This window comes from Neovison vison, chromosome 1 (assembly GCF_020171115.1).
Source record: "Neovison vison isolate M4711 chromosome 1, ASM_NN_V1, whole genome shotgun sequence".
Classification (NCBI taxonomy): domain Eukaryota; kingdom Metazoa; phylum Chordata; class Mammalia; order Carnivora; family Mustelidae; genus Neogale; species Neogale vison.
In genome coordinates, this window is record NC_058091.1 from 98,199,163 (window position 1) to 98,214,229 (window position 15,067).

Here is a 15,067-nt window from a genome sequence, read left to right on the forward strand (position 1 = left end):
GTGACACATAAATAAACAAAATTTTTTAAAAAAAATAGAATCCTCAATACTGGTTCAAATCTCAGTTCTTTTAGATTCCACATGTAAATGAAATCATACAGTATTGGTCTGTCTCTGTCTGACTTATTTCACTTAGCATAAGACCCTCTCATTATATCCATGTTGTCACAAATAGTAAGATTTATTCTTTTTTATGGCTGAGTAACTTTCCATCGTGTATATATACCCCATCTTCTTTATCCATTCATCTGTTGATGGACACTTGGACTGTTTCTGTACTGTGGCTATTATAAATAATAAACATAAGGTAGCATATACTTCTTCCAATTGGTGTTTTCATTGTCATCACATAAATATCCTGAAGTGAAGTTGCTAGATCATATTTCTGTTTTTAATTCTTTGAGGAACCTCCTTACTGTTTTCCACAGCGGCTTCACCAATTTACATTCCCACCAGTGGAGGGAATATAGTTAATAACATTGTAATAACTCTGTATGATGACAGATGGCCACCTAGACTTATCACGGGGATCATTTTGTAATGTATAAAAATATCAGATCACTATGATATATACCTGAAACTAAGAGGACATCATAAGTCAATACAAAAATTAAAAATTAAACTAATTTTTAAAAAATCGTAGTTCTGCCATTTGGTACCTGGAGGACATAGGCAAAATTATTGATGAGATGGGCACATTATTTCATCTCCCTGAGCCATAAGTCCCTCATCTGTAAAACCAGGATAATAAATAGCTACCCCATTAAGTTGATGTGAGCATCAAATTAATGCACATAAAGCACAGAGTCTGACAAGTGTGCCACACTTAACTTTCATTGGTATCATCTCAGACACCTCACAACTACCATCCACCTTTCTTCTTACCCTGACAAAGCAGACTCTGGCTGACTTATAACTTGCTGGTTGATATCACAGGCCTACCCTCAGACAAGGTAAATATACATTCCTCCATCCTCAGAACCCACCTTGAACGTACAGTTGTCTCGTGGTCCTGGACTGGGGCTGCCCACCACCTGTCCCCCAGAATACACCTCCAGGTAGTAGAGACCCTCGTGTGCATCAGAGAACAGAGATCTGAGGGCAGAAAGTGGAAATCCTTGTGAACCAAAAACTGTGAACTACCAAAGCCAACAGCCCCATGAGATTACTCCGAATTTCTTCCAGCACCTGTGAAGCAGAGCTAACCAAGGATTCCTATGTTTCATTTTCTATAGTCTAGATCCACTTACCCACAAGACTTTAAAGATTGGATCCTACACCAACGTGTTATAATTGTTTTATAAAAAGCCCTTAAAATTAAAAAAAATCCATATTGCAGAATTGTAGGTTGATGGGACTTCAAGACTTGGAACAGACATTGATAGATAATCTAATCCTATTTTCCATTAAAAAAAAATGCTGACAGTTCCAAAGAGATTAAGAGAATTATGTGTGCAAACATCACGGGTCAAGGGCGACTTGGGCTTAAATCCTAGGCTCTTTCAGGAAAAAAAGTCATTGATTTCAATCATGTGTTGCCAAAAAAGTTCTTGCCTTCATCATATTCAAGCAGCCCATAAGCACTTCATATATCCATCAAAAGAACCCTGGACCCCCTCTCCTCTTTTCACAAATATCACAATGATTTCTTTGCCTTTTTGATGCTCCCTTCATGTTGACTTTTGTAAGAGAGGGAATAGGATGACTAAGGAGTTAGAATTAAGAAGTGCCTCCCCTCCACGATTTTCTCACCAAACTCTTCAGCATGAGTTTAATTACTTAAATCTGCACCATCCAATGTGCCACCATTAACCATAGGTGGTTACTGAGCACTGTGATGCAGCTATTCGCAAATACAATATGCTAAGTGTAAAATCCCTGTGGATTTTGAAGACCTGGTGTGCAAAGAATATAAAAAGTATAATGTTAGTAATTTATATATTGATTACACATGAAATAATTTTCTGGATATGTTATGTTAAATAAAAATAATTAAAATAATTTCACTTGGTTCTTTTGACTTTTTAAATGTGGCTACTGGAAAATTTTAAATTACATTTGTGGCTAAGGTAGTATCTGGATTAGACAGTGCTGATTTAGAGGCTATGGTGCCTGTCCTGGAGAAAGCAGATATGTCTTTATGATAATGAATATGATGGTATTTCACTGATGATAAAATGTACATTTTTTCACATTTGAGGGTTAATTGAACTCGATATTTATCTTCCAACCCATGAGTACATGTACGAGGACAGTGTTTCTTTCCTCTAAAATAGATTATATGGTACATCTCAAAATCACTAACATGTTGGCATTGAGGGAAATAGAACATACAAAACTTCAGAGTTTTGATCTATTTCATGGCAAGTTCCTGCAGGAATCCTATGCCCATATCCACCATAAAATCTGAGGAAGACATACAACCAAGTTTTAAAACCAATAGCAGGTGGGAGGTTGGGGGAACCAGGTGGTGGGTATTAGAGAGGGCACGGATTGCATGGAGCACTGGGTGTGGTGCAAAAACAATGAATACTGTTATGCTGAAAAAAAAACATTTTTTAAAAAAAGTAGAACCTGTGGGATATCAAAGTTGGGATGACTATCAGACCATCAGAAATGTGGGTCTGGAATTCAGGAAAGAGATCTGGCCTGAATACAGATTTGGACATCACTGGTATATTTCTGCTGACTGAGATGTGGAAACAAGTGAGATAACACAATAGGAGTAGAAGAAGAGAAGGGGATAAAGCTCTGGGTATTGCTAGGGATATGCCTGTCAAATATATTTGATTAGAATCTAGAAGCCAATTATTAGCACTGCAAAACTAGAATCCTTTTTTATGTATGTGAGAGATAAAAATAGTAGATTTTAAAGGCAATTACACTACCAAACAGCACCCATCGATGGTAAATCTAAATCTAAATTGTTTTTTCTATGTTTATGATAGCACAATGAAAAAAATTTTGCTAATGAGAAATCTACAGCGTTCTAAGGTTTCAGTTATCAAAGAATAATGAAATTCATCCAATGTATTCTACTGCTAAAAGAAGGATACTGAGTAGAGAATTTTTGGAGGATATTTCTATATGTAATAAAAATATTTTTTCATTTAATTATGTCATTTGTTTAATCAATAAAGCAATCAATTTGTAAAAAAAAATAATAATAAAACCAATAGCAGGAGGGCTGCAAGAAAGTTCAGTTCAAGAGTCATCTAGAGAGCCATGCCTACTCACAGAGTTGTGCTAAGTACCATATGGACAACAAGGATGGTACTAACATATCCCCTGTCATCAGAGTACTTCCTTCTAGGATGAAAGTGACAAGTGAACAACAAACCTAAGCATCATGAGAAACACAGGGTTGAGAAAACGGGGCCACTGCGCTACACGTGCCATGCCTCTTGTAAATTACAAAACGTGCTCCTTCCTCAAAGCTGTGGCAAGCATCACCTGGAGGTCAGCCTCTATCTGCCCCCCTTTCAAAGAAGAGCAAGATTACACTCAGTTGTATGTTCAGGGAAGAGCTGACATTTGCACGTTAGATTTCAGGAGGCAGAGATGGAAAAAAGGGAGGCTTCCTGAAGGGGAGAACAGAAAACAAAAGGAAATGATAATTTCTTGTCCTCTTAAGCAATGATCCACTTTCACACGGGATCTCTAAGACATGAGAATGAATTTGTATGAAACTTCATAAGCCATCGAGAACTTGAACAGGACGGTAGGTGACCTGGAATCCTGTACCAATCATACCAAAAAGGAAATGGGCTGAGGACTAAAGCAAATTTCCTTTCTAATTGGTCTTGGGTTTAGGCACAATCACTATAATTATAACTATTTCAAGAGTTGAGTTCTTTAGATGAGGAAATGGCACCATTTATTGAAATCTTAATAGTGATAGAGCTCCTTGCAAACAACAACAAGAAAGCACAGCTGGAAACACAATCCAACCCCTCCTTATAAATGTCTCACATTTCTCAAAGTTCTTTCCTATCTTTTCATCCTCCCTTAAGCCTTAGTGCCCTTCGCAGAATCGTATTCATGTGGAACATTTTTAAAGCTATAGCTGATAACTGCAGTCCTAGAGGGAGTTGCTCTAATGTGCCACCCCAAATTACAGCGATAGGCAAAGCACTGGCCCTGTCTGATCTTCTCCTACCCAGACAGGTTACCTGGTCCTGCACATGACCACCGGCAAATCCAAGAAGACGGGAGAAACATCACAAGGGATGCTGGGCAGGGCGGGCTCAGCCACATTCACCAGGTGTATCTCCAGCTGAGCGCCATTGGCAGGATAAAGGAACTCCGACTCCAAACCTAAACACAAGGGAAAGGGGAATCTCAGGCTGAGCAGAGTTGCAATCCACACTGGAGAATATAAAAACATGGCCGCACAGGGCCGTGTGACATGCTGAGCTTGTCTGAGGATGAAATGACTACTCATCATTTCCAAATGCATTTATGACTCCAGCGTAAATGGATGGTCTCATTTATGAGTTTATAAGAAGAATTTTCTCTCTTTGGGTCCATCCACTGAGATCCACTTTCAGCCATCACAATTACTCTCTACCCTGGTACAGATGGGGAAGCTGAGCTGTAGTTTAGAAGTTCCCACATGTAGAACCATCTGCAAGATTCTGGGGAACACATTGCCAAGGACTCTGCTACATGCTTCCATATTGTGTCACTTGGAGTTCCTAGGGTCCCATCCCACAGCTTGGGATAAAAAAGCAGGCACGGGCATATGATGGTGTGATGGACTCTCCTTCTGTGACATCAGTAAGCGAGCGTCTGGAAACACAGAAATCAGTGTGAGTGGGTCCAATGCCCTTCAGGCCTTCTTTTACACCTGTCCTTAGCCAAAGCCTCATGTATTATTTAGGATTCTTACTACCAATAAGTAACTTGCTTTTGGTAAGTTACTTACCAAAGTAAGTAACTTGCTTTTGATAAGAGCCAAACCCACCATCAAAAATGACTGTGATCCACGTTCCCCCTGCAAGACTACCTTCTTCAGGTTCAATGCGGAAACTCCAGGAAGGCACTGTTGATGAGTAAGAAAAACAGTGAGTTTGAAGTTCAGAGTCAATACACCTGCTTCCCTAATGTTATAAAAACAAAAACTAGCATTCCTCTGAATCACCAGAAGGGCTTGACAAAGCACGGATTGTTGGGCCCCACCCCTGGAGTTTTTGATACAGTCGGTGTAAGGGAAGGCCCAAGAATTCACAGTTCTGACCAGGAGCTGCTGGTGCTGTTAGTGCTATGGGCCTGGGGATCACACCTTCCAAACTTCCATTTTAAGGAGAGTTCTGACTAATCCTCTTATTTTGGACCTCCAAAAATCCACAGTTCACCAGAACATTCCTACATTTCTACGTCATTTGGGAAAGGTCTCAAGACACATTTGGTTCCTAATTAAACACATATGATCTGTTCTCTCTGTCCCACCCCTGAATTAGGTAGTCCTATTTTAGCTGTAAAGCCACTATTTATTTCTTGTAACTCCACTTCCCAGAGAAGAGGAGAAACTTGTAGAAGCTGTCCCTATCTCAATCATCCTGCTCAGTGTACCATCCTCTGATTTCTTCCTTTTGACTACGTGACCAGAATGACTCCCCGATGGACACAAAATTCTGTAGATTGTTTTGCCATGCCTGCTCAGAGAAAGGCTGAAGCATGCATCCGTGCTGGAATTTCCTTGAAAACAACAACAACAAACTATAGACGACACATGTTAGGCTCTCACATGTTAGGTTCTTGCATTGAAACCATTGGCTGAGCATAATAATAAAATCCTTATCTTTGAAGACACTCCTGGACATGCCTTAGCCAAGACAAAACCAACTCAAGGAGCCATCAAAAATCAGTCAGCTCCTCAGCGAGATCATAGATAGCAAAAGCGTGATCTACAGAACACTTTACATTTCCAATATCAGAAAAGATAAAATATAATCCAGTCCGTGTAACTCTGGTTAGCCTAGGCCTTCCATGTGCATTTACACAGGGGGCATGATGCATTGCCAAAGGTGGTGGGGAGTCATTCGTACCAACACAATTACTCATGGCAGCCCCGGCCAGAGCAGCCCATGCTTACCCTTCAAAAGTGGATTAGATACTTCAACCTAAAGTAGGTCCCAAACAAATGCCATAGAAAGATGCCAAGGACAACCAAAATTACAGAGAAAATTAGAGACATGATTTGGGAAACGAAGAGTTTGATACAAGCACTTATTAACCACTAAGACAAGATAAGCTATTCCCTTTGGGAAGATAAAGCAATAAAATCTAAAAAGAATTACATCATATGGCTCAAAAATGAATTATAAAAAGAAGGCTATAAATTATGATTAGAAGCTTTAGACCATAACAGCACCTCCATTGGCCATTAAAAAATAGAAGTATATATTCATAACTTATATATAGCCTCAACAACTAAACAGGAAAAAATAACCTTTAAGTAGAGAAAATCTAAACCCAGAACAGATGCTTCAAGACTATCCTCCCGAAGGATATTTTAAGTATCTATAAACTAATTCTCAAGGTACCTTGTTGTGTTCTAGCTATAATCCCTTCAGAGCATATCCCACTCACCTGCCAGAAGTAGTATTTCCATACTCATCAGAGAGACCAGCCAGACAGTCATCCTGTCCACTTAAATCAATCCTTTCAAAATTGCTCAGACATTACAGGCATTTTCAATTTTGCAGGAGTAGTGTAGCTTTTGCACTTTAAAAGAAAATGAAAAATTACCATCATTTTTTGTTCACATATTATTACTTGACTGTGCTAAAATTTGGGAAATTAAGGCAGTGATACCAACATGGCTCTTGAGCCTTCTAAGGGACCTGCCATCCTCCCAAGCTCAGGAGAAAAGGATAATCTAAGAATCTTCTATAAAATCATCACTATTCCACCCCCCCTCCCACCAACTTATTTTATGTATGCTTAAGCTGGGTAAATAAGAACAGCCTCTTTGATTAATTCATTATTGAGCAAAAGTTTAATCTAAAAAATAATAAATTCTAGATATTAAGATACAAATTAATAGTGGTTGTGGGGTGGGGGGAGGGGGAGGTTATTTTGTTTTGTTTCGTTTCTAGAAGAGTCTCAGTCCTCCAGGAAATCAATCAACACAAAAAATTAATAAATAAAATTAAAAGTTTAACAAAGCAAGTGTTAAGTATGGTACTGGGTTAAAAAAAAAAATATGGTACTAATAGGAATTGGAGACAAGGGCAGGGAACTGTCTTGTCCTCACAGCAGAGGAGGAAGGAAGGAAAGAAACAGGAAGAAAAAGCTGCACCCTCCAAACTGGACACCATGATTTCAGGGTCTCTCTATCCCTTTTCCTTGGAATGGTGGCCCAGTCCTCAGGTCTCTCTTCCCTAAATACTGGCTTTTTTGTGCTATTGTTCTGCTTAGTGCTTTTAATTCAATGCCAAACCTCCATCATTCATAAAATGATAAGAATACCTCTCAGTGGGGTCCTGGGCAGCTCCACCCATTAAGCCACCCACTCCTGGTTTTGGCTCAGGTCAACGATCTCAGGGTCGTGGGACTGAGGCCCCTGTTGGGCTCTACGCCCAAGACTGGAGACGGAGTCCGTTTGAGAGTCTCTCTTCCCTCTGTCTCCCCGCAGTTCGCGCTTGCTTCTCTTTCTCTCTCTCTAAAATAAATCAATAAAATATTTTCCTTAAAAAAAAAAGATGACTTCTCAGAATCTTTATCAACAGTAACTGAGGGGATATATACAAAGAAATTAGCACAGGGCCTGGCACAAAGGAGACACTGTGGGGCTGTTAGTTTTCCTTTCAGGGGCTATTTCCAGGGCAAAGCCCCGTCTCTGATTACTCCGTGGGCCAAGATCTGAGCCCCTCTCTTTCCAACTTTCCCTGCTGTGACTCTCCAAAGCGAACCTTGCACTGCACGGCACGGTTCTCCCCGTCACCTCTCAGACAAGCCTTCATCCGGTCAGCCCCTTCCTTGTCTCCTGTGGGTGCCTCCTGCACTCCCCAAACTCTCTCATGATCTAATGAAATCCTGGCTTTCCTTCCCAGCCCTGCTACCTCCAGCTACCTCCTCCCTTGAACCTGCTCCCCACCCTCTGTTTTGGTTTGTCTGCTACCCCTTTACCCAGAGAGCAAGGAGAGACAGAGGAAAGCGGTAAACAGGCCTCTCTGGACTGGAAGGCGGCAGGTTCAACGAGCAAGGAAACGTACCTACAGGCTTGTCCTGGGCACCCTCGGGATGAGTAGATCTCCACACCTGCCTGCCTCAATCTTAAACGTTTACAGAAAGGCCTCAGCTGGATTCAAACTATACCAGGCGAGTAGTCTCAACACCACATTGCTCTCTCAAGGCCGTGCCCTTGAAAATGGTTGCCACTGTGGGAAAGGTGGGCGGAGTGTACGTTTCAAGGACGGAGTGGCAGTGGGGAGTGAGGAGCCTCCAATTGCCCAATTGTCCAGGTCAGCTCTCTGGTCAACTGGAGGTCACGTCCTCTCCATGACCCCTCCTCCCAAGACTCCACCCCTCCTAACCAGTGCTTATAATCTCACGAGCCCCTCTTCTGCAATGCGCTCTGAACAGTCAGCAAGGGCTTCTGCCGGCATCAAGGTGGCTCATTTGGACGCTATCCAGCTGCACTTAGAGGTAGAGAGCACAGCAACACCCTAGCACGCGCAAGGAAAAGCATAGACTAAGACCAGGATCCCCAAAATAAGTAATAATTTTTCCCTCAAGAGCCCCATGACCCAAACCATTCATTGACTAAGTCCCCTAGGATAGGGGTCGAATGGCTCAGGGCATTCACTTGTGTCTCGGTGATTTAATTAGCAGACTCTCACGTGTGTGAACATAGAACATTCTGTTTGGAGAAAGGCACAGGTGCCTTTTTGAGGCAATAATAGTGTCCAAAGCCATCCTGTTTTGGAGGATAGTTTTTCCCACTGGAGACACTTCAGTGTTTGGTAAGGACAGACTTTCCCAGCTACCGTTTAAAGCTTGCTGGGTGAATGTGGTCAGGGTTTCTCTGTGTTTATGATGTCCTTCAGGCCATTGGAGGGACAAAGATGGTGGCCAAATTATTGTACCAGTGGGAAAACAGAACATACTCGCAGCCTTGAGGAGAGGGAAGTGGGCAGCTTTAGGAACTTGACCTGGCTATGCACACCATACATACTGGCCAACAGAGGTAGATGAGTGGAGATAAACTAAGGCGAGGGATATGCCAGACCAGAACCCTCACCTTCTCCCTCTTTCAGTGGTGCATGTTCCATTCCAAACACAGTGTGTTTCAGCAGGTCCAGCTTGCCACGGGACAACTGGATCCCAGAGGAGACAGTACCTCCCATTCACCAGGGACGGGAAGTAATTCACCTTTTCCAGTAGGACACCCCGTTGTAAATGCCGTAGATATTGCTTTTCCCAGGTATGATGGGGCTCGGTGTTCTCAGCAGCATCACACCCTGATCCACATGAGACATGGGGCAATGGCTGTTTTCCATGACTTCCATATCTTTGACAATTTGGCTGTCTCAGTAGGTGTCCCCAGTCTGGTACATGGGGTTAGGGGTTCTACTGATATATCATTCAAATATATTAAAGCCTGGGATAGTATTTTAGCCCACCCAGCCAAAGGATTTTGCTTGTTCTGCTGCTTTAATACTCCTTTTGTCCTTTCTACAAATCCTGCTGCTTGCAGATTCTGGGGGACATGTAACCTCCACTCGATGACATGTTCTTTTGCCCCGTCTTGTACATCACGACCTTTGAGATGTGACATCCCATCACTGACCACACGCACTCTATATAAAATAAATAAACCTTAAAAAAAAAAAAAAAAAACTTGTATTCTGGTGGAGTTGAATGCCCAATTTGTAGTGTCAAAGTGAGCTTCCTGACTGTAACTGTTTGTCCTCTATAACCGCCAATGGTGCTGAGGGGGCCAGGAAACTTCTGAGGGTTACCTGTATCAGGGTGCATTCAGCTCCAAAAGCCACCAGAGCCCTCACCTTTTGATAATCTCTGGGAGACCAGTGAACAGTGAGCTGAACATGAGGCTTCCAACCTTCTTTACTGGCCCTAACCTGGAGGCGATCCTGGGCTGCATCCTATATGGGAAGTGTGGAGGGTACCCACCCCAAATAGGACCATGTCTCCATGGCCTCTGCTGGAGCATATGGGGAAGCAAGGATGATAGGGGCCAATGGAACTGATCTGAATTGTTGTTTGGACTTAAGGTTTTCCATAGGGCAACCAACAGGGCATGGATTTCCAGTCTATTTCTTCAGGTGGAGCCCTGGCAGCAAGGACGTCAAACCACAGTGACATCCTCATTACTTTTATCAGACCCTTTCCACCCAATTGAAATAGTTTTTCAGCTTTCTGAGCTCCCTCTCTGTACCAGGTCTTTATCACGGCCCATACCCACTGCCAGGATTTGTCAGTTTCGCATAGATCAGTGATGGATTGTCCAGCATCATAAATGTCTTGTCCCACAGCTGGACTCCGCATGGATCTCAGCGTCCCATACCAGGAGCTGAGGGCACACTGCAGTATCTTGGCTTTCATTCTTGTGGTGAATGTAGCCTGAGCAGGGCCTTCAGGGACAGGGGCATCAATTCCCTGTCTCATTTCCAAATCCCTAAGAATCTGTTGTACCCTCTGTATAGATTTCCATGACCCCATGTACCTAGGGAGAACCCCCTTGTTGTGTCAAGCCTTCCTACAGGCTAGAATAATCCAGTCTACAAGGAAGTGTGTCCCTTGAATGCCTGAACATCACACAGGCACTGCTGGGGGATGGGGGCAGAGTATGTGGGAACATTGCTCATCTTCTCAGTCTCCTGCATTTCAGAGAAATGACACGCCCCTTGTATCCATCCCATAGTCAACTAACTGTGCCTGGATACTTACCCTTGGATGGAAATTGACATCTGTATCAATAAATTCAGCAGGAGTGTGTTCTCTCTTCCAGAATGTTTCCTGAACTGGCAGCTGCCCCAGTTGGCTGGGGTTGCTGTTGCTGCGCCTTTTTCTTTCCTTTGTATTAGGGATGGGATGGCACAGGGCACTTTGTCTGTTTCACAACACCCCCCTTTCCTCCTCCTCCTTGCTCTCCTCACTTCCCTGGGGCTTCCACCTCTTAACATCCCAATCAGGCTTTGGCATAAGTGTTGGGGTCTTAAGCCGCAACATTTTATGTCCTCCTCACTTTGCAAACCAGCACATGAACTTCTCTACCTGATTATCCTTCTCTTTCCACCTGGTCTGCCAGCCCCAGAGCCAGTAGAGTAGTGGACACCTGCACGTCCTTCTCTAACGTCAGCTCTTCTTCCAACTTTCTAGCTTTGAGTTTCAGCCTCAAGTGGGGCATCGGGGTCTAGCCAAATGGCCCAGAGCAGAGGAAATCTTCATTTCCCCTCTCAGCCACCAGGCACTCTGAGCAGTTCCTCCAACAAGCACATGGGGCCAGCTGGCATTTTCTTGGGACCCGGTGCTCACATGGCAGTCCACGAGCATCTCACCTCCAGGCCACCCCTCCCTCCCCACATGGAGGCCACCAGCCAGCACAGGATTTCCCCTGCAGATACCTCTTTCCTAAGGATTCTTCCTTTGGTCTCCTGGTTGGATGATCAACCGTTGGCTTGCAAATGGACTCCTGTACGCAGACAGCAGGGAGAGACCAAAGAAAGAGGCAGGCTGTTCCAGATTGGTAGGTAGCAGGGATAATAAGGAAGGGAATTTACATACAAGGTTCATCTTGGACATCCCCAATAAGAGTACATCTCCGTATCTGCCTGCCAGAATCTTAAACATCTGTATAGAGGTCTTAACCGAAGTTAGACATGTAGGACATCCACAGAGCCTCAACAACACATCACTAGCTCAGGGCTTCTCTTAGAATAAATCTCGCTCTGTGGGAACAGGAGGACAAGAGAGGGGTTGAGGAGCCTCTAGTGGCCCATGTCCAACTCAGATCAACCAGCAGTCACGTCATCTCAGTGACCTCGTCTAACACCCAGCCATTCCGATTATGGTTGCCCTTTGCTCTCTGAACCTCCATCTTATGTCTTGGGAAGCCTGGACCACATACTGCATATATGCCTCTTCTTTTAAATTATCCCTTCCTCGGGGCACCTGGGTGGCTCAGTAGGCTAAAGCCTCTGTCTTCGTCTCCAGTCATGATCTCAGGGTCCTGAGATCAAGCCCTGTGTTGGGCTCTCTGCTCTGCTCTCTGCTCTGCTTCCTCCTCTCTCTCTCTCTGCCTGCCTTTCCACCTATTTGTGATCTCTGTCTGTCAAATAAATTAATTAATTAAATCTTTTTTAAATAAATAAATAAATAAATAAATTATCCCTTCCTCAAAGAGATCCAGGGCCCAGTCTTCTGTGTCCACAAACATCTCTGTGCAAAGGCCCCACATGGTTATTCAGTAAAAGAATTCTAACTGGTGAATATATATTTTTAGACTCTCTGCCTTGTTTACCTAACCTGAAAGAAATGGTTTCCACACATGTGAGATGAGAAGAATCTATGGAAGCCTAGCTGAAAAAAAAAAAAAAAAGCCATATGCCTTGGGTAACGTCCTGATGACTGCTCTGGAGAGGCCCCCGGGCCACCCCAAATCACAGAACACAGACAAAATCCTCTGAAAAATACTGGCTGTGAAATTTTCTAAAAGTTAAAAAAAAAAAATTCTACTGGATATTTACCTAAAGAATACAAAAACACTAATTCAGAAGGATATAAAAACACTAGTTGGGAAGGCTATATGCACCCCTATGTTTATTACAGCATTACCAACAATAGCCAAATTATGGAAGCAGCCCACATGTGTCCCCTGATAGAGGAATGGATAAAGATGTAGTATATATATGCAATGGAATGTTACTCAGCCATAAAAAAGTATGAAATCTCATCATTTTCAACACGGATAGACCTAGAGAGTATAATGCTAAGTGAAATAAGCCAGTCAAGAAAAGACAAATACCATATGATTTCACTCATGTGTGGAATTTAAGAAACAACAACAACAAACAAAAAAAACTGAAGGGGTAAAAAAAAAGACAAGCCACAAAACAGACTTTTAACTACAGAGAACAGAGGGTTACCAGAGGGGAGGTGGGTGGGGGGGATGGGTGAAGTAGGTGAAGGGGATTAAGAGATCCCCTTGATGAGCTCTTGATCAGCAAATGAATTGTGATTCAACAATTCTGCATATTACTCTATTGTTCAACAGATTTGCTGGATCAATATGGTACACCTGAAACTAATAGAACACTGTGTGTTAACTATACTGGAATTAAAATTAAAATTAAAATTAAAAAATAATAATAAAAAATAAAAGTCAAACAAGTTGACAGAACTGAATACGTATATGTATTACTAAGTATACATTTAATTTGTATTTTTAAGAAAACACTGAAACTAACAAAAACAGTTATACCCTTTCAGGAAATATAAAAGCCACAATAAACTCCAGAAAAAAAAGAATATCTGCACGAAATTTAGAATAAACTTATAGGAATACCCTGATTAAGACAACCCAATAAATGAAATAATCTATATTTAATTAAACTCCACAAACTTTTATTATATTCCTAATATATGCTGGGCACTGTGCTAGGAGCTGGGAAAACAGAGAAAATCTGAGTACAGGTCTTCATGTACTGGTAGATGGGGTAGGGATGGAGGCTACTTACATTTATGAAGGGAAATCTATAATACCCAAGTGGATTCAACAAATGTTCCTATAAGTTGCAAAATTCTCTATATTTTACATCTATTTGGAATAGAATTCAATTTTAAAACATTTAATTTTCAGAATTAACATCTACTGCATAAAGAAAAGTACCCAGGAGGGTTTGCTACTCAGACCAAGGACCAGGATCTGACTTGTCTATTATACCCAACAGAATATTCTCAGCACAGGAGAGTCTATTTTCAGTCTGGCTGCATGATTTCAATCTTCATCTCAATTCCTGCTTCCCAGCTTGGAACACAGAAATCAGTAATTTTAAATTATCCCTTCCTCAAAGGGTTGGGTTTGGTTTTCTTCAACTTCTATGCTCAGACCTGCATCTTCCTCCTCTAGAATAGAGCAATCAAATCTTTAGTAAGTGTAATTTTTCTTAACATGATTAATCCACAAATTCTTCCTAGGAATAAACTCAGCCTCCACTTAATTCTGCCAGCCAGATCATTTCCAACCAAACAAGAGCTGTGTGCATTTAGTCCAATGTCCTCTCAGCACCTCTCTATGCTCCCATTCCTCCGCTTCCTCTTCTCCTCCCTCACTTGTCACCCCCCACACACTCCCCCATCCCCCCCAACCATCCCACCCCACCCCACCCCCGATTCCTCTGGAATTCAGAGACAGAGTGGCAAGGTTGTTAATACGGATCCTCCATTTCCTTTTGTTGACCTGGACTTCAGCAAAAAATGCAATACCTACAGAAGAGAGAACAGAGACATTTCTGAATCATACAGTACCTTATCTGTTTCTGTCTCGTTGCGACTCAAGGGAGAGCTTGTCTTTCCTTTCTATGTGATCTTGTTTTCTCCCATGAGAACCGATGGCTGTGTCACCTGGTTAGAGCCCAGCCCGTAGCTACGGTGTATGTAACCCACTCATGTTGGACTGTAACTCGCCTAACTCGTTTGTGTCCTGGCCAAACATTCACCGAAGTAAGAGTTCAGAACTGACCATAGGGCAAGTTTAATGATTAACACAAGCTACTTAGGCATTTTTCTCAGGGACTTTCATTAATGAGCAAAGAAAGAGTTCTTACATTTTTCACCACTTACTGCATGTGCCCCAGACAAGAATTTTAAAAGTCCACACAGTGAGACAAACAGGCATTCAATGATTGAAAGAATTTTCCAGTAAGTCAGTGACCAAACACAGGGCCCAAGACAAAGGGCCAGCGAAGGGTTGGTCCCCATTCTGAACAGCCTTTTCATCAAGAGGAAGGACTCCTGAGTTCCCTGCTGTGGGCTGACACTCTCCCTACAGGCTTGTGTGTCTAAAGAAGCAGAGAAAAGAAGGGACTTCTTCAAA

At 42.4% G+C, this 15,067-nt stretch overlaps 1 protein-coding gene across 12 annotated transcripts in view; it reads right to left on the bottom strand.

The window, feature by feature from the left end:
- Positions 1–14,684, bottom strand: part of PKHD1 (PKHD1 ciliary IPT domain containing fibrocystin/polyductin) — a 475,771-nt gene extending 461,087 nt beyond the window's left edge. For 9 of the 12 annotated variants that reach the window (XR_006385080.1, XM_044252680.1, XM_044252670.1 and 6 more), the window contains exons 1-7: positions 14,500–14,684; positions 11,598–11,665; positions 7,477–7,669; positions 6,595–6,729; positions 4,928–5,044; positions 4,173–4,317; positions 987–1,095 (exon numbers count right to left, since the gene is read on the bottom strand). Coding sequence is in view for 11 of the 12 variants with exons in the window: in XM_044252680.1 (XP_044108615.1) it covers positions 987–1,095; positions 4,173–4,317; positions 4,928–5,044; positions 6,595–6,646 (423 nt within the window). In the remaining variant the exon portion in view is untranslated. Of the gene's footprint in view, positions 1–986; positions 1,096–4,172; positions 4,318–4,927; positions 5,045–6,594; positions 6,730–7,476; positions 7,670–9,250; positions 9,407–11,597; positions 11,707–14,499 lie in introns of those variants that run through there. The other 3 variants (XM_044252662.1, XM_044252643.1, XM_044252653.1) reach the window with 3 other exon arrangements.
- Between the last annotated feature and the right edge of the window lie 383 nt (positions 14,685–15,067).